This window comes from Chroicocephalus ridibundus, chromosome 2 (genome assembly GCF_963924245.1).
Source record: "Chroicocephalus ridibundus chromosome 2, bChrRid1.1, whole genome shotgun sequence".
Classification (NCBI taxonomy): domain Eukaryota; kingdom Metazoa; phylum Chordata; class Aves; order Charadriiformes; family Laridae; genus Chroicocephalus; species Chroicocephalus ridibundus.
In genome coordinates, this window is record NC_086285.1 from 75,026,734 (window position 1) to 75,049,861 (window position 23,128).

A 23,128-nucleotide genomic window follows, 5' to 3' on the forward strand; every position below is an offset into this window, starting at 1 on the left:
TACAGGTTTCCAGTACAAACTGAGACACTTCAAAAAGGGTGGGAACAAGAAGCTGATGGTAAGCTGAAAAGAGTGGGAGCAGGGAAGTCTGGGAAAATATGGGCCTTCTAACTGGTGACTCTTGTTTCTTATCTCAGAGGTAATGATAAAATTGTGGATGACGGTCAAAATCCTCCTCCTCAGTCGCCTGGTGGGACCAATATTTCACCCCATGTATTTTGACCTTGCTTCAGGTAGAAAACAATATATCCCTCCCTGGCAATATCAAATTGGGGCAGGGAGGAGATAAGAAAGGTGAATAGGAAAGAACAGAGGGCACCTACTGTTTGCCTGGCCTTGGATCCAAAAATACAACCCAACCTGCCAGGTTTGGGAGTCTGGTTACAAAATTCTGGATAAAATGCAGTCTGTCTGCCTTTTGATTTAAAAGGAAGTCCAGCAAACAGGGAATTTGCAGTAGTCATGCTTGAATGTTATGAAAGCGTGAATCACTGTTTTGAGCTTAGTTTTAAACAGACTAGGTAGCTCTCTGGTGTACTTTGTCCTCTTGAGCTTCTCGGACTGGTACCTAGATCTATCCCAGTTTTTGTTTTAGATCTCCGCTGAGAGATAATGACCGAAAACATGCCAGACAGTTTGTTTTATGAGATTCACAGTGATGAAACTCCTGGTTCAGCTATTCTCTCTTGCAACTGTACTGAATGCTGCGTCTTTCTCACAATGTGCAGAGATGCGCTCTCTGACTGTTAATGCTCCAGTTTAAACAATTGCAGGGGAAAGAGCTGGGAATGGAAAAAAAAAAATAAATCCCATTCCTTCATCAGTCCCATTACTCAGAAATAGAGGGCAAGCTATTTTGCAGAGCTTTTAACTAACTACTGATGTAATTTGTTCTGCATTGTTTGCCCATTAATCCAAGAATTACTGTTCCCTTTGAAGCTTGCTTTATATAGAGGAAACAATGCCACCCTTAACCATCATGTGTATCATTTTATGCAGAGTAACTGTATTTGCTTTGCATTTCAGTTAAATGTAGTACAGGGGACTTCTAGCATCTTTGGTTGCTTGGTAAGTTATAGTATTTCAAAGTTGGAACAATTTCCACTTCAAAACATTGTATCATGATCCTCATTTTCTAAAAGACACTCGTATGTGTGTTCATGACACAAGTATTCAATTTAGCCTCAGAGGTGGCAGGAATTTTGAGGAAAGAAAACACTTTCTCGTGTCTGAGTATCTGCCTTTCTCTCTCTGTCTTTAACATACGTACATCAGATACAGAGTTTGACTTAAAAAACGTCAGAGGATGAAAGATGTATATTCAGACCAGTTTATCATGCATTTCACTATCCCACGCAGTGCATCCAGAAAAATACTTCCCTGTCTGTGCATGTGTTACATAAGTAAACACATGAAGACAGTCCTCAGTTTTCCTGGAGATAGCTATAAGAACCAGTATCTCCACTGTGGCAGCGCGTCTCTTATTCCTCAGCTTTCAGGAAAGATATGGGAAATGAAAGGTTTAAAAACCATAATGCCTATATTTTTCTTTCCTCAATGCCAACATGGAATAAATACTGAATTTCCAGATTTGATGTCCCAAAAGAAGGTAAATAGCTGGTCCTGGAAACCAAATGATCTTCCAGTGGTTTTAGCCAAAATATCAAGGAAGCATTTCCAATCCGTCCCTAATGAATGAGCAGCCCAGATATTAAGATTGTAGCAGGACTGTCCAAACGGTGGCCCAAGGAATGGCTCCATCTAACATTTCAGTAGCTTCCAGCAATTCCTTGTGATTGCATACACCCCAAAGCTTAATGCCAGCTGTGCTGCAATCACAGAGATGTGACTCTGTAGTGTACTGCCACCAATCTGTGGAGTCATGGGAGATTAAAAAGCCTACTCTAGTTCATTGGCAAATTGGCTATTATTTTTAGTTAGTTCCCCAGGTGAACGCATCCATGCTATGCTAATAATCAGTCTGAATTAATTCTGGGAGAGAGTTTTCAAAGTAGCGTACAGCAGGCTGGTGTCCCAATGGTGTGTTCTCTCCTGTGTATTAGTGTGGAAGTGTATTACATTAGAAACCCTGTTTATTAGACTGTTCTGTTTCTCTAAAGCATTTAGTCCGTTTAACCTATTGTGCTAGTTATTTTCCTAAAGATTTCCAGACCTGTACTTTTAAAATAAAAATTAATGGTGTGAGAAAAGATGGGTAGATGGAAAATTCAGTGAAATCTGACTCGGGCAGCGTCAGAAATTCTCAATTATGGAATCAAGAGACAAGAAAAGTGGTATTTTAAGCCTGGCCTGCACAAAACTGCAGCCATGTGGAATCTTCCCGTTTGCCTTCACTTGGGCTTTGGATCAGGCCCTGGAGATACCAGACATATTTCAAGGGTTTATGGTCATTGCTAACTTTGGAGACACTGCCAGGCTTCAGAAAAGGGGCTGCATTCCACATGCACCAGGAGTAGCCTTTTCCCTGCTTTGAGTAATGTTACAGGAACAATAAAAAACTCTTGGTACTGGGAACGCCAAGCTCTGTGGGACTTAGATGGGACCTGACATTTATACAGTTCATCACTACTGTAGATCAAAGAACGCTACTTTTAGCAAAGAATGCATATTCATTCTTTTTTGTTAACCTTTGCTTCAGTGCATTCATGACAAGATTGTATGGGTATGTAGCTGTGTTTTAACAGTTTTTTAATTTCAGTTGTTGCTTGAAGCACTATGCTGGAAATTAGACACTTTTAGTAGTTCAATTATTGTTGATTTATTCATCCCTCTTGTAGATACAGTGAATGTAGTTACTATAGTAAGGTTATCTAGTTCTGAATGCCAAATGCCAAGTTTCAGAGCTTACATCTTGGCAACTGCAAGACTTATTGGCTTGGAATTTGTCATGCCAGCAGTACTGCCTCGTAGCATTTATTTCACAGATTTTCATTAAACGGGGGAAGACAAGAGAGAATAGTGCTACTAGTGACATCGTGCATCAAACTGTTTACTGATGTTACAGGGAAATCAGCCAAAAATAATGTACTCCAGGATTCGTTCTGCCATTTTCCTAGACTTCTTTGGAAGAATGGCTGCATTACACCAAATTTAAAGACGTAAAAATGCTAATCAGGAAAAAAATATTATTTAATATCACCCTTTTTTGAAAAAAATGGGAAGCTTAGAACAGCCAAATAAACTAAAAATGCTGCATAATGCTTGAACATTCATTAACTTTGCTCTAATTTCTCTTTTGGGGCAATGAGTCACGAGAAACTTGCTTAAGTTCCACCAGCTTTAGCATCTGCTCTTTTGCTAAAGACAGTGAATGCTGCAGTAATGCAAAGGGACAGATCCTCAGCTGAGGTAAGCTGCTAAAGTGCCATTTCCAGTGGAGTGATGACAATTTACTCTGACTGAAGCGTAAACTTTCATGCTAACCTACTGTAATACTTTCCATCACACTGTGGACTGTCTACACGTGAAATATAATGCACCTAAGGGCATTCAAATTAGCTATCATTGGAGGCATCTGTCACACTATAATCTTTACCAGCCACTTGTAAGGTCTTCTACCACTTAGCCTCCCTCTACTTTTCAGTAGCGTGGCTTGTGGTGATGTTATTCTACACCCAAAGATATCGGCTCTCATCTCCCCTTGCCCCTACTTCCACGTGCAGCTTTAACCTATGCCTTTTACTTGGAGGTAACTCCTAACAATATCTGTGACGTCTTTCCTCTAATCCCATCCTTCCCAAAAAGGCAGCTACAAATTATTAACATCTCGCTCTGCTTAGAGTGATGATAACCGGAGATTGCGGAGACTAATGTGATGTCGAATGAAATCGCAGCCCCATACGTGGCTTTCAACTTACATTCGTGTTTAATTGTCCGCCATGCAGTTTCAATGCTACATTATGATCTCCCTGAAGCATGAACTGGCAATGTTATTAGTTCATCTAGCACCTTGGATGCTTCTAGAATAATAAAAAAAGGAATGCCAATTAATAATTTCTGTTCCCCATTTAGCAACAACAGAACTTCAGATGAAGGTCAGTGTCACTGTAAGAAGCTGATTCTAATAGTTTAGGCAAAAACTGGAGCAGGCCTATGAGAACAGCTGATACACTCAGTGGAGTGATCCATAATCAGCTGATAAATAGCACTATGTACTATAGTTTTTGTGTTCTTTCGGCAGCTGTCATCAACTAGAGATTTCGCATAAATTTTTTTTCAACTGTGATTTTTTCTTCCTGGAGGTTGAGGACAGTATTCTACACTTTAAATGGAGAGTCTGCACTGAAGTTTTCTTCATGTGGTATTCACCAGAATTTGAAGATCTTGGCTTTAGGAAAATGATGCCATTTGCGCTGACGCTACTTTGTTCTCTGGATTTAAAAAAGCCAGTGAATTTTTTTAAAGAAACACCAAACTTAAAAGATACCAATCTGTAATACTCTTTTGATCCATATTTGAATTTCTCATTGTCTTTGAATCCTTGACCCGCTGATTTACTAACTCTCTCTTCTTTATCTGGCTAATTTGTGTATGTGAAATATTTCTGGTTTCGTTGCTGTCCCCTTTGCCTCGTTAGTGGTTCACAGGTTTTCTCAGGCAGTTGAAAAACGCATGCTGTTGCAGGATACTTTCTAATCCATGTTTGCCACTAACTGAATTATACATGGGTGGCATAGCACATATTCAGTCTTTCATCCTTATCTGTTACTTCATCATTACTTTCAATCTGCAGTGAAAAATGTGACTAACATGTTGTGTGGTATAAATAGACACTGCAAGTTGAGATCATTTATGCATGGTTTGAATTTTGATGAAATTTTATACTGCCCTCTGGGCTAAACACTTAACCTAAGTGATTGTCCCAATAATTTTGTTGAATCAAACCTTTTCAGATGGAAGTTTTACCTTTCATTATCTTCTAAATTGTTTACTATAAAGCTTTCCAGGAGTGTTAGGAAGCAAATAAAAAGGACACAGTTGCTGTTTATCAGTGGTTCTGTGAATCATTATCTTGTCATTATAAATGACTGGAAATAGGAATATAAAATACTTTAACTCAAAAGGCTGTGTTTTTAAGTTGCAGGCCATCCTCAATATGTTTTTTCCTTTACACCCACAAGGTTGTGTGTTATACAGAATGTGAAAGTATAAATGTAGATCTATCTATTTACAAGTATTTGTGTATAAATCTATTTGCATTTGGTACAGTTCAATTAGCAATTTATGTAATTCTAAATTTTAATTTTTCAGTTGCTACAGTTGTGTGATCTTCCCATATTTATTTATTTTCTATTAAAATTACTTCAGCTCTATTTCTGTTTTTTTTAAAAAAACCAATGCTTCAGGCCTATATTTGGGATATTTTTTCTCTCAATTACAAACATCCTCTCCATGTAGCTTTATTGTTTCTGATGTTTAAAAGTCTAGAATTTATTATTATGAGCTGAAACCAATCATTGAACACTGACATTTTAAGTATGACAATAATGCAAGTAATTGTCATTCACTCAGTTAAGATATTTCTATTTCTTGCAAGAACCAATTACAATACGGTGCTCCTGTCTTTTAACTGGAAAAATGTCTCCTTCAGTTTTCAGCTGAGTATTTTGTAGGGATTTTCATTGTTCATAACCATGGTGAGTCGCTGATCAAATACCACCCACTACTTTCCCTTAGCCATTCTTAACTTAACAGCCCTAATTTGTTGATTATATTTAGGAAAAGGAATTTTTTTTTCCCCCTCCAGAAAACAACAGCTTTTTGACAAAGTTGAAACATCCAGTCCAGAAGAATTAAGTGGCTCAGTTTGGAAAGGTTGCCACTTGGTTGCATGCGCGCTGTGGTGTAGGCAGGCCCTGTGGTACCCTCCGTAGTCCTTGTCTTCTGGTCCTCTTGACAGAGGGAGATCATGGTCTCCTACCTTGCCTGTCCTGGGTTTCTTTGATGGAAACCTGGGTACATGGGGTGAGGGTAGAGGGGATGGCACTCGGGTCTCATCTCCCCAAAGCTTCCCAGGTGGGCTGCATGCATGGCCCCTGTGCAGCGTGTTCTTTCAGCCTTTGCTTTGCACATTGGGACATTTGATTCTGGTATATCCAAGTGAGGCGATCTGGCAAAAGTGCCTCGCACAGAGCGTGGGCCGAGGGAATGAAGAGCTAGTTGCTGATTCTGATGAGAGGGACTGCTGAAACAAAACAGTTTTATTTTTTTCAGGGTGAAAACCCGAACATTTTATGAAGAAAAAAAATTCTCACAGAAAGGCAGTTTTCTGGCAACCACTGCTAGTCAGAAGTCTCAGTCCTCCTTCACACAACAGTCTCAACGGAAAATTTTATGGCTAGCCCTAGTGCAGACTCTTTCAGAGGTGTTGAGCACCCGCTGTGCCCATTAATTTAAATAAGCCCATAATGTGGTTTACATTTAATAAAGTTGCAGCCTCCACATGAACCAGGTTTACTGAGTGTTGCCTTCTTTCCTGCGGGGTCTGAGTCTGCTGGTCTGGATAGTGTAAGAGACTTGGACCCAGAGCGTACCTTCATCCCTTGTGTTCCTTAGAAATCTCCAAGCAAAGACTACAAAAAGAGTGTGTTTTCACCCAGTAGAGATGACTTTTATTGTGGATAAGCTTGCGCAGAAGCAAAGTGGAAAATGAATAGGTTTGTACTTGGGAGGGCCCTTTTGTTGGTTGCCCTACTACTATCTTAGCAGAATTGAACTCTGATAACTCTGATAAATATAAGCAATGTATTGCTTTAGTACTTACACAGCACTACAAAGATAGCTTACTATTCATTTTAAAATCACTGGATATAGTGGTAGAATAAAAGCCATCAAGTGCATATTAAGAAAATAAGCAAAATGAAAATAGATCAGATACTTCACTAGTGTGTGTGAATCAGCTTGCAAGACTGGTGGCTTCAGCATGGCAATTATGTCAGTTGAAAAACTGCAGTTTAGTTGCACTTTTTACAAATGCTGTTTAAAGAAAGGAAGTGTGAAAAACAACGTATGTGTGACTGTGTGCTGATTTGTTCATATTTCAGTAAGGGAGCCTGGGTAACTGTAGCTCACAGCAAACATTCATCATCTTTGGCACCCTGAATTTAAGTAGACTGGTGGTGGATGCTTTTGCAACCAAGCCTAGTCTCATAGGCTGGCTGCATATGTTTCCAACATTGTGTCATCCAACTCTGCTCATAATAGATATAACCAGTTTATTGTTCAAGCCTCTGCACCAAGCCCTTGTCTACAATTGAGTCTCAGCTTACTTGTTACTAAGGAGGAAAAGAAGATTTGTGGGAAAAACATTTTTAAAGTCCAGTGCAGACCACTGTCCAGGGTTTTCAGTACTTTAACTGGTTAAATGGATCCACAATCACCTTTTAGCTGGTTGATTGGTGTGGTGGAAACTTGGTTTTCCCTTTCGGTGGCATCCTGGGCGGTCAGTTGCTCGGTGCAGAGTTCTCCCCTTCTCTTTCTTTCCCAGGACTTGCCAAGCATTCCCCAGTCCTCCCACACAGCCTCTGGCAGCCCTCTGGCCAAGTCAGAGCACACTCTTTTAACATAAAGACAGTCCCCAGATCGCTTGGATCGCACAATGGAAGATGTATTTCCAATTTACACTCCTCCTTCTCACTATGAGTGCAGTCTCAGTGCCCCGTATAGTCTGCCACGATGCTTGTTAGAGCGGTGCCGGAATGGGTGACACATCAGAATTTTACAGTCTGTCTCAAGCTACCCACTGAAATGAAGGAAGCATGTGACCCCATCAGAATCAAGGATGTGTGGTATTACTGCCACGGTTGAGGGTTTTTTTGACAAAGCACTTCTCATTGGAAAACAAAGACTTTCAAAAAATGAAATTGTGGGAAAGAGCTGGTGTTAACTCTTCTTCCAATTCAGGAAAGGATAATTGGAACAAAGTGTGGACACTCTTGAAACATTCCATCTTGATATTTTGAAAAGAACATTTGTTTTGAAGGGCCTTTTTTTCCCACATGTTTTAATATATACAGAAGGGTTCATTATCTATGAAAAGGTCAAAATAATTTCAAAGCAGTTTAAATGATCAAAATACGTCATTTCATTAACCAGAATATCAGTACACGAACATTTTTGTTTTCAACATTTTCATCCCGATTTGGGATCAGAATTGTTTTTTGAAAATCTTTACACGAAGGAGAAGTTAATTCTCATCCATCTTTCTTCTGCAATTAAAAAATTCTAAGTAACCTTCATGTATTAGTTAAAGTGAGATCCCATGAAATAAGTCATACAGGTTCTCTTTGCCTGCAAGTAAGTACCTTGTGTAACTTCCGCATCTCAGTAACACAGAATTAGATTCAGCATGGAAGAAGAACAAATGGACGGTAAAGACAGTTCCCCAGCCTGCTACTGACTTACCTTATCTTGGAGAATATTCTTGCTGTCTGTGCCTCAGCATCCTTATTGTATTCTTATTATGATGTGTATCATGGAAAAATGTTGTAGATACAGACCTTCACGCTCATTCTGCTTCCTGTGGATATTTTTCACATGTCTTTGTTCTTGCTCACGAACTCCCCCTCTGTGATTTCTCTGCCGATTCTCTTATATTTTCCCTGCTCTCTTATTTCACTTTCTGTCAAAATCAATAGAGTTCAGGCCTACAGTATTCCCTGAATTTTTAGTACTGATTGGTTGGAATATTCAAAAAGTATCAGATAATAGAAAGACACTCACAGAGAAATGTTACTGAATTTTACTTTCATTTCTCACCCAACTTCATAGAACCTGGCTTTTCCTGAATTCTCCCTTTTGGGCCTGGGTGGAAGCTGAAGGCTTTCAACATTTGTTCAAGATGTCTAGACCTTTGACAGCCCATGTGGCAAATCCAGATGCATCCACCGGTTTGTACAGACTTGCTCTATAGCACGTGAGAAGTGACTTCTCTGTGCCGGAGACGTTAGATCCATTGTGTGTGGACTAATAGCCTTGAAATGGGCAAGAAATCTCGTGCTCTCTAGATGCCTTGGACTTGCTGCACACATACAGCTCCATGGAGAGTACTTCTGTAATACTTTCTTGACTATTGTTCTGAGTGTGTTTATGCTCTGCAGCGCATGCGGAGCTGTTTCTTACAGGAAAGCCCAGAGATGCGACTACACTAAGCAGAATGGCTGAAATTATTGAATACAAATTTAAGAATATATTGATGATTGTACCCATTTATTTTTAGAAAATCATAGAGATCTGACGTATTGTTATGTAGTGATTTCCATTCTGCACAAAGAGCTGTATTTTCCAGCACGGCTCTGTATTAGGAGGTTTGTTACTATGATCTGTTAGGCACTAATTTCCCAATCACACCACTTAATCTACATAGGAAAAAACAACGCCAAACAAATCACATTGTAGGCAGTATTTTTTCAGCTTCTGGAATTATGGCTTAAAGAATCTGCCAGTGTGAAGTTCTCAAATGCTGTTTAATGTTGGGAATCCCACAGATTTCTGTGCCAGAAGACAAACTGCAGATGCAATATGTGACCGTCCATCTTCTCACTGTTTCTTTTCTTCCTAACTCCATGCAGGACAGAAATACCAACTGATGAAATAGGAGGGGCAATTATAAAGATGCATTAAATAAGCTTAGATGAGCATATATACACAGTATAACTGTCTTGATCAAAGGATTTGCAAATGAATGGAAACAGCTTTTTTCCAGGCTGGATTGGGTGATAATAACATGAAAAGAATGGATGCCCTAAGAGGAATGCTCTTTCTCTGGCTGTGTTGGAGAAAGCATGAAAGACTATCGCAGGGTGGACGAGACAGTTTCTTTCAGAGGAGAGATCATTGGTGGGAAATGGGTAGAGAAGACCCTAACGTGCTAAAAGGAACCCTGATCTCAGTCAAAGGAGTGCTCAAGAGCAGCGTGGACATGCAGAAAGGGTGACACATTTAGGCTTTTTTAAGCTTGTGTTTTTACCACTGTATGCCCCAGGAAAGACGCATCATTAACACAGAGCAGTCACAAAGCTGGAGTACTGCAGTCTGGGAGGTTAGACCTGACCTGGGGAGAGGCTAAGGCAGCTGAGCTAATGCATCTCATTTTTCTGGAGGTCTAACGCCCTTGCCCAGGAAGTGCGCTGAGAGAGGCCAAGGAAAGAAATGTTATTTCTCTCTCCTAGTGAGGTGACACAAGATCACCGAGAGAGAGAAAGAAAGGATGTCAGGGTAATTTGGGAATTGACACATCAAGGCTTAGAGGCTATATTAAAAGTACTATTAGACATGTCAATTAATTTTCCTTTGCCTCATTAACGAGCATCTTAGCTCTGCATCTTCTGTTTGAAGCAGCACGCAGTCATTTTTCCAGGTTCCTTCATGCTATGACAAGTCACAGCCCTCCTGAGACGTACATGAGACGGGGTGTAATATAGTATGATTATTGTTCCTAATTTCATGAATGACTCTTAACTTTTGAACTGAAGGGAAATATAATACTTATTTTCAAAGTTAAATGGTGTCTCTGAAAAAAAGAAACCTATGCAATTCAACATTTTCCAAAGCACTAGCTTATTCCAGACTTCTAATTTGATTCTCTTGCAGTAACTGAGTTTACCCACTAACTCCAGTGTCAGAGTCCAATCAAAGCTCCGAAAGAAGGAAGGGGAAAAAAAAAAAACATACCTCAAAACCAAAGCCAGAGCATGCTCTTTCTTTTGCCACCAGAGTTATGAAGTTGCTGATGACCTTCATTAAATGCCGCAGCCAACTTCTGACGTGCTCAGCAGTGAGTCTCATGACCCACAAACAGAAAGCCAATCTAAATCATGGAGTGGTTGTATTTGTCTTTTGTGTCTAGAAATCCACTGCTGGAATTTGCTGACTGCCTCTAAAAATGTAGCAGAAGGTTCACTGACAAAAGGCATTGTCTTTGTAAATTTTACCTTCAAACCTTGATCCCAGCGAGCAAAAAATATTTAATAAGCAGGAAAAAAAAAAAAAAAACAAAACCCAAAACCTAAACCACCAAAACCTTCTCTCTTTCTTTTTTGTAATGATTTGAAGTCTTTAAGCTGAAAGAATAACATCAAATACGACCTGTGAACCAATTTGCCTTCAGGTTAAAACAGAAGCAAAATAAAAAATAACACAGTGTGTTAACACAATTTTAAGGTTACACAACTAAAATATCACCAATAAGAAACTAGGAGATGTGAAAACTAAAGTTTCAATGCAAGTTCTGATGCGTTGTGGATCAAGGAAGTTTTAGATTGATCCTTAAGGAAATAAAGATTATTAAAGCTACATATTAAGCAAGAAAAAGAGGCTATAAAATACCAAGAGCGTGAGAGCGCCTTATTGTCTGAACTGAGGGAGAGGTTTTCAAAGTAGTCTGTATCCTGTAACCACAGTGGTCTTTCTAGTTGCATTTCAGCAGCCGGATTCCTTTGGTATTTTTGGAAACCTCACCCTGACTGCCCTGCCTGACTTCTTGAGGTTTTTGCATCCATACACTGTCACCAAACTTATGGGAACCCATGGGAAGACGAGCAGGCTACTTAACTAAATTGAATTAATACTGTGTAAGCATACCTGATTATTAGGCTTTGCCTCTAGATAGGAAGGAAGGACCGATAAGGATCCTGCTGCAGTAGGAGCTGTTGGAGGGGAAAGGAGCACCAGACTCCATAGTGCTGTTAGCCCATCACGCTGAGTTTTGATGAGGGGCAGTTTGTCCAGGAGGGGGAAGGTGTGACTATTTGGTAGGTGCTTCTATTTAAATGAGGTATCGGTTGTGTTGAGTCAAAGGAACAGAGTCTACTGCAAGTCAGTGAAATCTTGTCTGAATTCAGACCAGTAGTGGAAAATCTTATGGATCTGAGATAGTAGGATTTTGTCCTCTGGGATTGTGTGGCTGTCTTTATTGTAGATAGAAAGGTAGAAAATTAGTAAGTGTTAAAGCTGATTGGCACACTGACACACGTCCCCCCCCCCCCCCCTCCACACCTCCAAATAATCCAGCCTTTCAGCAGAATAAGGGAACCCTAAAGTTTAAATTTGGAACCGCCTCTGTGGTGCCTCTTGAAGTGTTTCTTACCTTTATTGTCCGGGTGAACCTGGCTCTTTGCAAAACTGCAGTTGTGTCTTTCAGGTATTAGGAGTTCTTTGATGAAAAATCTAAAGCTTCCAAGAAAAAGCAGGATCGTGTCTTTATAAAAAGACAGTAAAAAAAAATATTTCCTGAGAGTTTTTCCAAAAAATTTTCAACTGTATTGTTTACAAATACACTTGCAGAAAAATATACACAGGAGAAAAAAACACACCAAACAAACAGAGAAGTTATTTGCATGGTAAGTTCAATACTCGCCGACTATCGTTTACCAGAGACAGCAAAATAACAAGGCTTTTGTTCTGCCCAAACGCATTATTCTTCTGCTTTGGAAGCTTTACGTGAATGGCTTCTGAACATCGGGGGTTATTTCTTAGCCAGGTTTTTTAGGAAGTCTGGGTGTGTGCAGTAAGGTTGCCTGTAATTCTAGTAACTTCTGAACCTGCTGGCTAATTTCAGCAAGAGGGATAAAATCCGTTACCTACCACTCTGCTTCTCGTTATTCTCTGATACTGGTGTTTCTCACAGTGACGCTCTTTTGTGTTTTGGCTCATACTGGAGGTCGTTTAGTCACACCTGGGACAGCAGTTTTGAATGTGTCTGAAAGGAAATGCCCCCAAAGAAAAACACAGGCCCAGAGCACATTTTTATCGAGAGCACACAGAAAACACAAAATGAGTTTGTTACAGCACACTTTCAGTATTGCAAAGCAACATTTCTACCAGGAAAAGGACGGCCCCTCTCTCATTTGAGCTTTTTTTTTTTTTTTTTAATTTTACACTCTTAGAGCTATGTATTACCATGGCGCTGTGCAGTAATTAGCAGGAAGTTTCAGGATTTCTTAGTATCAGGCAGAAAGGTTTACTCCTCATAGCAAATGTCCCCTTTGGGAAGGAAGTTTTAGATGAAGAGCATTTCACTGGATCAATAGATGACACCAACAGAGAAGGAAGCCTGCATTTGTCTTGCCATGTCTTACATGCAGCTATGGGCAATAGAGGAAAGTATGTTATCTAGAGATTGTCTCTGATAAGGGGATATCCCTCAAACTCCCAGTGCAGCTAGCGATCATGCATTGATTTTTGAGAAACAAGCTGTGGCAATTTTTTAATTTCTGTTTTATACTGTGGAACCAGAGGAATAAAGCCATATCTTCACGTTGAAAGAAAATTTGTGAACGTTTCATTCCAAAGGCAGCCAGGCAGCCTGTTATAACACTACTTGAACACCTTAAATACAGCTAGTATCCATTATGTCATATAGCATAACAAGCGAGAAGGAAAGCACTGCACAAGAAATTGCACAGTTTTCTTTCCTTCATTCTTTCTTTCTCGTTCTCTCTCTTTTTTTTTTTTTTTTTAAGGCGGGAGACCTGATTTCTGTAAACAACCCCCTAAAGGTACTCCCCTACCAATAGCAGTCCACTGTAAAATAGATAAGGTTCTCATTATGTATCCTCCATGTCTTGATCATAATTTCTATCATGGTTGACATTCTGGTCCAGTTATATCAGGTACATTCTGTGTAAGTCCTTTAGAAGACCGGGATAAAACCCTGCCGAATGCAGGATCATTTTGCCTTGGGGAGAGAGTTAGTCAAAGTGCACACAGTTCAAGGTGGATTTCTCGTCAGATTCTGCAGTACTGGGACATTCTAAAAGAAATATTTTTGAATCGAACATAGCTCAGAAGGAATTAAATTAGTTCTTTAATGCTTGGTTTTTCTCCAGAGCCATCAACACAAATTACTTTCTAAAACAGGCAGCTAAATATAATAATGCAGCATTAAACTGAAAAGAAAAAGTTAATACTGTTATTATGTGATGCATTTTGTTTGTCTAAATTGTATGGATAATTTCCACCATAATTTCAGTGGTGTTTATAAAGATCTTTTAAAAAGATTTCAGTTTAACATTTCCTATAGCTGTATTTTTTCATCATGTAATTGAATTTAAGATATCTGTACAGTATCTAAGTTTTCTCATCTTGATAACTGCTGAATGATGTTTTAAATATAATAGTATCCTAGCGTATTCTGCACAAGCACCTAACTTTTTCCCTTTCTCTTCCCTTTTTTTTCCCCTAAGGCTTTTAAAGATTTAATTTATCTGGTCTAACAGATATTTTTTTCTTTCAGAAAACGGGTTTTATTAAAGCAAAAATGTTTTTTAAAATGTAGTTTTATAACATCAGTCATCTGTTCAAACCCGAGATTGTTCTCTTTCATCAAAACCTTCAGGAAGAGTAGTTCTTCCAAAATGGTTCGTTATAGCTACATTAGAACAAAGTATTGTTTGTAAATGCTCTAAATATTTCAGGCAATTTTCTGTTTGTGAGATTTATTTTTTGCTGTATTACATTTTCATTGTAGTTTCATGAATTGCCTTATCTGGCCTTGTTTAAATCTGCAAGGAGTTATTTTTAACTGCACTCTAATTGGTGTTACCTGGGTCACATCATACTTCACTCTCTTCACGGATTGCTATTCCTGTATCAATCAAACTTTTCTGTGCATGGACACATTGGTGCGCAAACTAAAATTAACTAAACAAAGGTGATAGATATCAAGTAAAAAATTAATTCTCAATGTCAAATTGCTCTAAATATATGTCCTATTGTTCCCCCAGACTCCGTCTGTTTCGCTTGCTTAGTTCTTCCTTGTAAAACTTGCTATGAAAAACGAAAGGTCATTTTTGTCAGGTCATTACAGAAGCTTCTAGAGATCTGACTGGAATAACACTAGTGGTGTTTTAGAAGCACGTTTATGTCCAATCTACAGCCATAGATTCACTTTTTTTCTTTCATCTTTATACCCACTTATTCTAATGGTGCATGAGTATTATAAATCTGCAAATGAAGCGAACGGTGCATTCAGTTTAACAATTAACATCCTAACTCCAGCACCTTCACACATGTACAATTTAATTGTGCAAGGCAAACAACGCAAGCATGCAGAAATTCAATTTGTGCTTCAGCCTGTCGCTGTGAAAAACAGACACAACCGCAGAAGTCGGGGGGCTTTGACTCGTGGCTTGCCTATGTTTGTATAAGATGAAGTTTCGTCGCTGCGCAGCCAGCCAGAATAAGGTCTTTCTGAAATGTGGGACCATCCGGTGCAACGCGTCTCCTGCCCGCTCTGTCCACAGCAGCCACAAGCCTGTTGGTTCTCACCGAAGGAAGGTGACTGATGCCAGCTGTACAGACCCCCGCTCCTAGTGTGATGCTGCTGCTAATTAAGCCCAGGATGGTAAAGATCAAAGCTGTGCCTTTTTATTTTTTTCTTTTCTTTTTTTTTTTTTTTTCCCCTACACCACAAGGCTGTTTCTTATTTTGAAGCTTCATTGCTCTCTGCTACGGCGCTCACTGGAAACCTCACCTGTTTGCTTGGTAGAGTTTTGGCTGGTATTGGATTGCCATTTTAACTTGGCAACTTCAGAGTCTTGTTTCCCAGTGGCCTGCCAGCTAAATTGGTGTGTTACAGATGAATGCACAGCTCACAGATGGTGTTTGAGTGTTTAGTGGCTCTCAGAATTAGATATGTATTTGGTCAGGAGGAAGATTACATTTTTCCTCCAGACAGAGCAAATGTCCTTGGGGATGTTTTCTGTGTCAAGGTAGAAACTGTTCCACACATCAGGTACAGGGGACTCTCTTAGCTAAAGCAAGAGTACTACCTACATGTATATGTATTTCTTTTTCTCCTGGGTAGGGTACGCTGTTACTATTAACATAAATGTAAAGTTTTTCATCTTGATTCACCTGACCTTCCACAGTTGTTTTAGCCCTAACAGCTCCCCTCCTTTAGTTTTTCTTTTCTTTTTAACTGTGATGAACTTGAGGGTGTATTTATTACTCTGGTTGCCCTGTGATGTTCTTCTCCAAGTCGTAAAGTCTTTCTTTTATTGCTCATGCACAGGGTTGAACATTCGTGGTTACCTACTGGTAGAACAGCTTTACAGATAGTGCTGTGTTTGTGAGATCTATGCCTCTCGCATCCTCCCCTATATGGGCTGTGTCTTTTTCTCATTCATTCGTTGTCGTCTTATTAGCTTTAAGCAGTCAGAAGGCAGGGAGGAGGGGAGGAGTTACATGCTTTCTTTTTCTTCTTGACTGGCCTAGTCATGTCATGAGGATGAATAACAGAGACTGTCTGCTGCCTTTTGTTCCTTTCTAGAATGAAATATAAAACAGAGCTTCTTAAAAGTTCTGAAAGCTGCGCTCGAGTTTCCCTGTTTCATGTTTGTTCCCATCCAGAGCTGGAACCAGACAGACTGGAATATTTTAACAAAGTCTGTTCTTGTAAGATTTCCAGACTGTTTTGCCAAGCCAATAGGATCATGAAAATGCAGTTAAGCATGAAATGGGCAAAGTTTTAGTTGCCTACCTAAACTGTAGCCATGACGATAATAATTTGGGTTTTTTTGTCATTTTTGCTTTGTCATTGTCAGATGCTGCTCAAAGCTGAAATGTGCAAAGCTCTGCCAGCTCTCTACAAGGAACCACACTGTCTTCCAGCACTATTGCCGCTCTGCTTAAATTTTGCGATTCCTCCTTCCTCCTATGCTTCCTTTCCCAGCTTGGTAAGAAATCTCGTCTTGTGAATTGCTTAGTTAATTCCCTCAGGAAATTCTTAGTTAGCTAAAGGCAGAAGATGGGCTCTCCTGCCAGCCTTACACCATTGGCTAAAGGGACCGATGAGGACAGGAATCTGCTGCTGTTTGCCAGTTTTCTGTTGCCATAAACTCTTTTATAGTGAGAGCTGTGTGTCCACCATTTTGGGGCTAGCACAGATGCATACAGAGGAATATCAAGCTGTTAGGACTTCCTTCCCTTCCTCTTTAACTAATATGTCTTGGTCCACTGACCCACACTGTCCATCCCCAGTGTTGAAGAACATAGTGGTCCCTCCAAGGCAACAGCTGTGCCAGCGTGTATCCCTGTGAGCTTCTTGGCGCGAGTGCGTTGTGGGAAAAATTCAACTGATGTGTTTGTTCTGGCTCCTGGCTATGAACGTGATGCAAACACACCTGGGCTGTTGCTGATCCAGAGCTTGCTGCCTGCTGGCCATCTCCTTGTGAGCTGGCGCAGTCTGGACCTTGGAAGGAACTCGGCCACCATTGCCCTCCTTCTCCCCAGCTTGGTGGGGCAGCGTGGGTGTTGCCAGGTGGACTCACATACCTGTGTCATGTTCTTTGCAGCAACCCAGAACAATTATTGCAGTTATTGGCTGACTATTTTTCCTGCTTTGCAAGGATGTTTAATTCCTAAAACCTTCTTTCAGAGTTTTTGGATTTTGCATGCTTCTGGCAGTTTCTTTTTTCCGCCACAGCTGTACCTGAAAAATAAACCTGTCATGATTTCCAGCATTTCTTCTGTACCGTGATTTTGGATTTTTCAGTACGCTGTAGAACAAATTCTCCTATGAGCATTTGTATGTTAAGCAATTGCCTAATGTCCCCTCAGGTCTTTTGCCACCCCTCTTACAGCAGGTAGCCCCTGTAACTTCTTGTGGTACCCACTTTCTTGGTGCTTGCAAACTGAAGAATACGAAGCATAGGTGTGTCCTAGAAAAAGATGAGAAAAAGCAGTGTCTTCATCCTTAGCAAATGTTCTCCCTGATTATATTCATTTTGCATACAAACAAACAAAAACCCTAATATTTTATTAGGAATCCAGTGGATAGAATAATGGACTGTAACTCAGCAGAGCTCAGTTCACAGCTCTGCCATTGGCTTATTGGGCAAATTCATTTGTATCATCACCATACAGCCTGGGATAAAGACAATCTCTTTGTAATGCAATATGAGATCTATAAAGCAAAAATATTATGCAGAAGGAATAATAATAAAATCCTTCTAATGATAATAAAATTATATTTTTTTAATATATGTTTATGTTGTGCCCAGTGGAACGAACCAGATTCCATTCTGCCTCGTGCTTCCTCAGTGGTGCTGTTAACTGGTTTCCATTTTAAGGGCCACATGTATTCGTGTATTATTTTTAGCTGAACCTTCAGGTGTGCTTTTCCACTGAAAGTGATAGCATTTCATTGTAGTAACAATGGGCAGCATTTCCTGCATCTTCGTTACTGTTGATAAGCCATAAAGGACTTTATAGCTAAGTTTAAACACCTACCATTTATGCTGATGATGGGGAGGGGTCCCTTTTATTTGTGAACTGAGTAAATACGTTGTACAGATTCTTGGGCTGCAAGTACTGTGATTCCCTGAAAGTAATTTGCATAAAGTCATTCATGTCTGCATTTGCTCTTTAAGTCTTCTCTGGCTGTATGGGTAACATAAAACATTTATTTTGCCTTATTTTATGCAATGTAAATAATAGATACATTCAGGAGTAGATCCTGAATACCTCAGCTTGTATACACCAATGTAGCTCTGGAAGAAGCAGAGTTGCATCGGTTGAGAATCTACCCCCACCATCAGCTGTAAGTGCCAGTCTTGGAGTGCATTATACAAATGTTCGCCGTAGTTTGTCAGCAGCAAAGCTGTCACCCAACAGTACACACTGCCTTCTATCAGCCATTACTTTTCTGTCATCATCATCAAGTGTAGCTTAAGAGAATCTGTGCATCGTTTCTTTCCTTCTGAACAATTTCCATTGAAATAATTGACCTGCTTTTATGGTAATTTGGTCTCTGCTATTTGTTACTGCAGCATTTTGCAAAGAAAAATGCAAAACTAATGCCCTAGAACAGAAACATTCAGCCAAATTACTTACCAGTAATCCAAGGAATCATGGATAAATCCATTGCTCAAGTGGCTTCTCATTTGGAGCTTTATATAGTTTTCACCCAAGGGTTGAGATTTGGGGTTTTTGTGGGTGGAGGGGTTGATTTGTTTTTGAAAGGTAATGCTCATGCTCTCTGCCCTAGAGCAACTTTATATAAATCTTCTGAAAACTGTATCTGCCAGCACTGTCACTCCACCCACAAGCTTTCGCTAGTAACACCAGCTAAAAATATTTAAAGGGGCTGTTTCCACTTGTTTGGTGCATTTTGTTTCATGTTTCTGCCTTCTTCTTTCTTCATTCTTCAAAAAAGTCAATAAGAGATATCATATAAGCCCAGCGTTTTGAAGTGACAACCGGTAAACAGCCTCATACCATGATTAATAAGTATACACAGAAACAGTTTGCTGTAACTTACAAGTAGTAAGTTGGGGCCCGCTGAATTTGTTTTAAAGCAAATGAAGATATTCCAGTTGTGGGTTGGGACCTTCACTGAGCCACTAGATATGCTGCATTTTCCACCAGTTTCTACCACTGGCTGATGATGTGCATGTCAAGGTGTTACACGGTCACAGGGAAGTACAAGCTAGCTCAGGAGTGAATCTGGACTGTCTGACAAGTTAAAAGGAGGACTTTAATTTCCATTTAAAAGCTGGAAACGATGGGCAAGGTGTGTCATGAAAATCATGATGTCTTTTAAAGAAAAAATGGCTCTTCAAAAATCAAAATGAATGTTGTTTGGTTTTGCCTAATGGATGTATTTTTCTTGATTTCCTTGACTTCCAGCAAGCTTGGCCTTCTGCAGAGTTTCTGGGCTGTTATTGCTTTTTTCAGGGAAAGATGCACCAAGGTAAAGGGATCACAGGTGTTGCCCTGCTGGTCTAAGCAGGGTCATTGCCAGTGGAAAATGTCTAGGGTTTGATAACAGCAAATGTGCTCTGAATTTCTGTACTTTGGAAGTTTGCTGCGTAGGTGTATTCCTGTGGCTGAGAGCCAGCGTCTCAGCAGAGATAACAACGCACAGACCTCTGTTCTGCTCTTTGTCATCTCCATGTCCTAAAAAAGTGCGACTTTCTTGATAGCTCACAGGTGGAGGCATTAGCTCTATTTTGACCTCTCGGAAGTGGAAGTAGGCTGGGGAGCAACAGAGTGATGAAGGCACAGGTCGAATATTTTCATTGCTGCCTAAATTTTCATTGCTAGGGAGGTTTGATAGCCCCCTCTTTGTCTTGTGTGCTCGTGGTGTGTACTCGAGCAGCTTCCACACGGTGAATTACAGAGATGGAATAAGTGTATTTATGAAACTCCTGCGAAAGTGCTGATTGCATCACCAGAATCCTGCCTCTGTAAGCAAGAAGTTACCTCACCTTCCCAACCCAGCGTTTCTCAGAGTTTCTGGCGCTCCAGGACAGCTGCGAATGGAAGAGGGCTCGGTAATTTCAGCACTCGAACTGCGCTCTATCCTTCTCGATAGGTGTGTTGGGTTAGAGGAGGGACTTACGCTGTTTGTAACAATTTAAAGGTGTTATATTGAACGTTTCACTCTGGTGTTGCTTGTTTGGAGGTAGCTTCATTTAGTAAACTGAGCCCAAATAATCTAGCAGTCACTGACTCTGACATGAAATGAGAAGGTGATCTCAATCCAGATTTTTGTGGAAAATACATAGTTACTCATGCTCTCGGCACAGAGGCGAAGATTGGCAGTGATCCCTATAGGATGTGGATTTCTGACATGGGTGAGGCTGGGTGGGACATCTGTGTAATTCTGATTGTTTGACGAAGGATGAGAAGAGTGTTATGAGCTAAGATAGTATTCTTTTATCTTTTTTTTTAAATCTTTTTCCTTTTTTTGCACAAACAACAAACTATTTGGTCTGACTAAAATAACTGTGTGACTAATCCTGCTCTATTAACTCTCCTCAAGGAGTGAATACTTTAAGAGTAGACTTTGATGGAAATGATTAAAGATGACAAAAATTTCTTTATATAAAAGGAAATGTAGTACACTCTAGATTCAGAGTTCAGAACATTCAGAATGCCACGGGTTTTGTAGTATAATACCACAGTCAATTATATTTCTTATTTTACATTTTTCTTTGTCTCTTTCTCACACAAGCCTAGACTATGATTTCATAACGTTAATGAACTGTGTTGTGATGTTTCTTTAGGCTGCTGTGGGTAAATAATTACAATATGAGGAAGGTGATTCATGATGTGGGCCTAAGTCTGTAAAGTAGGACTTTGTGACTGATTAGGATATAAGCAAAGTGGACTGCAGTGTCTACAAAAGACCTTCAAAACCCCTGACAGATCAACCTATAGTCACTGCAAGGATCACCTGTCTCAGGTCAACAGATACTTCTGTGAGAAGTTTTGGTGATTTGTACTTGAGGCCTTCTTAATGACCCAAAAAATATTTTTTTGTGGTGTGTCCCTGACAACTTCTCCTCCTGTTCTTCAACCAGCCAGGTAACTAAACTCATGAGCTTTCTCATGAGAAAAGGGGTTGGCTGACAGCATGCCTTCTCCTACACACACACATCCTGCTCAACTCTGAGGGTCAGGAGTAATGTGATGCCAAGGCTGATCTCAAAATCCAGACCTATCAATGGCAAGTTCGGGATTTTTATTTCTCCTGCTCATTCAAACCTAGACCAGACGCAGAACCCTTTTAAGTTTCTCCATTGCTATTTGCAGTTCTCTTTGTGACTGCTGGAGAGAGAAATACACACGGCTATTTAAGAAATTCACATGTGTAGGCAGAAAATGCTTTAAAATAGTAGGAAATACAGTGCAAGTATTGCTGTCGCTCCTCCTCCAGTCATATGCTACACTTCATAAAGCCAGGATGTCTTCTGCCACAAAAAGATCTTTATATTTCTGAACTTTCAGATGCGTTAATGGATATAAATAATGGTTTGAACATGATGACATCATATTTAGTCCTAGAGTTGTGCATCTCAGCTGCTTAGTCATTTAAATCAGTGGAAATAAGCATAGCAGTTAGAAGTTTCCAAAGGTCAAAGAAGCTACTGTCTTTTCAGCTTTGAATCAGCTGAGAGACTCCAGTTTGTTGGAAACATAATGCCAAGGCTGCATCTCTGCATCTCATTGCTTTTTTTTCCCCTCCTTTGAAGCAGTATAGTAATTATCTTAAAGGGCAAATCACGCCACACTCAGTAGCAGAATACAGTACAATACGGTGCAAGTTCCTTTCAGTTTTCTCTTTCACTTGAAACTGGTTTAAGGAGAAGTTTTAGCCCACATTGTGTGCTGAAATATTTGACTGAAGTTCTCTTACCCAAATGCCAAAAAGCTGTTCGCTTTTTTCCAATGTAATGAATACTTTTTCAGTAAAAATATGACAAGTTGTTTTACCATTTCTCAGAAGGAAAATAAGTGATAAAGTGTTCCTCAGAGAGCAATTTGTGAGAAAATTAAAATCAAAATGAAAGTGAAATACTTTTTAAAACTTTGTTTTAAATGTGTTTTGTTGTTTTCTTTATAAAATAGCAGCATGATTTCTGGGAGGAAGCCACCTATCATCTAGACTGCAATGGAAAATACTGTTCCTTTCTTTCCTGTCAGATGCATCGGTCAATCAGGAGTTACGATCAGAGCGTGTGCTACATTTATCTGTATAGTAGGACTCTACAGTGGTTTAGGGATTGCTATTTCTTGTATGTTTTTCCGAATGACTCTTTGGTTTATTTCCATATATTTCCAGCTGCTGTTCTGCTGCTGAAGAGAAACTGTCCAGGCGGGTTGTTGAGCGTTTCCATTTTGTAGTATACGCAGCCTTCTCAGAGCTGGGAGCCACACACTGGCGCTCCAGGGACTTCTGGCTCCTCACGCTGCTGGTAGTTTTGCTTTGGTTCGTGAGACTTTACCTGCATTATTTGAGCCAATGGCTCTTCCTTCAGACCATCTCAGTTCCTGTTACAAAGTAAGTTCTAGAACCATAGAATCACAGAATGGTTTGGGTTGGAAGGGACCTTAAAGATCATCTAGTTCCAACCCCCCCGCCTTCTTTCTCTGTTGGAATATTTCTACAAGTAGCTTGATTCAAAGCAGTTTCTTCGCACTATGAATAGAACTGATGACTACAACAGGGCATGCAAACCCTGATAGGAACCTGTACAGAGACAAGGAGAACAAGGACCACATCCTTGTTCTTAACGTGATATGTAAATATGACCCTAACAGGAAGATGAAGGTGTTAATAGTGTAAATTTTCAACCCAGAACACGATGTGTCCATTTGT

General features: G+C 39.9%; 1 protein-coding gene across 3 annotated transcripts in view; it reads left to right on the forward strand.

Moving 5' to 3' along the window:
- LOC134510710 (uncharacterized) overlaps positions 1–23,128 on the forward strand; it is a 164,041-nt gene that overhangs the window by 105,628 nt on the left and 35,285 nt on the right. Inside the window, exon 16 of one of the 3 annotated variants that reach the window (XM_063323963.1) lies at positions 16,566–16,697. The exons of the other annotated variants lie outside the window; for them this stretch is intronic. Coding sequence (XP_063180033.1) covers position 16,566 — 1 coding nt within the window. The 3' untranslated portion in view covers positions 16,567–16,697. Of the gene's footprint in view, positions 1–16,565; positions 16,698–23,128 lie in introns of those variants that run through there. 3 annotated transcript variants of the gene reach the window in all.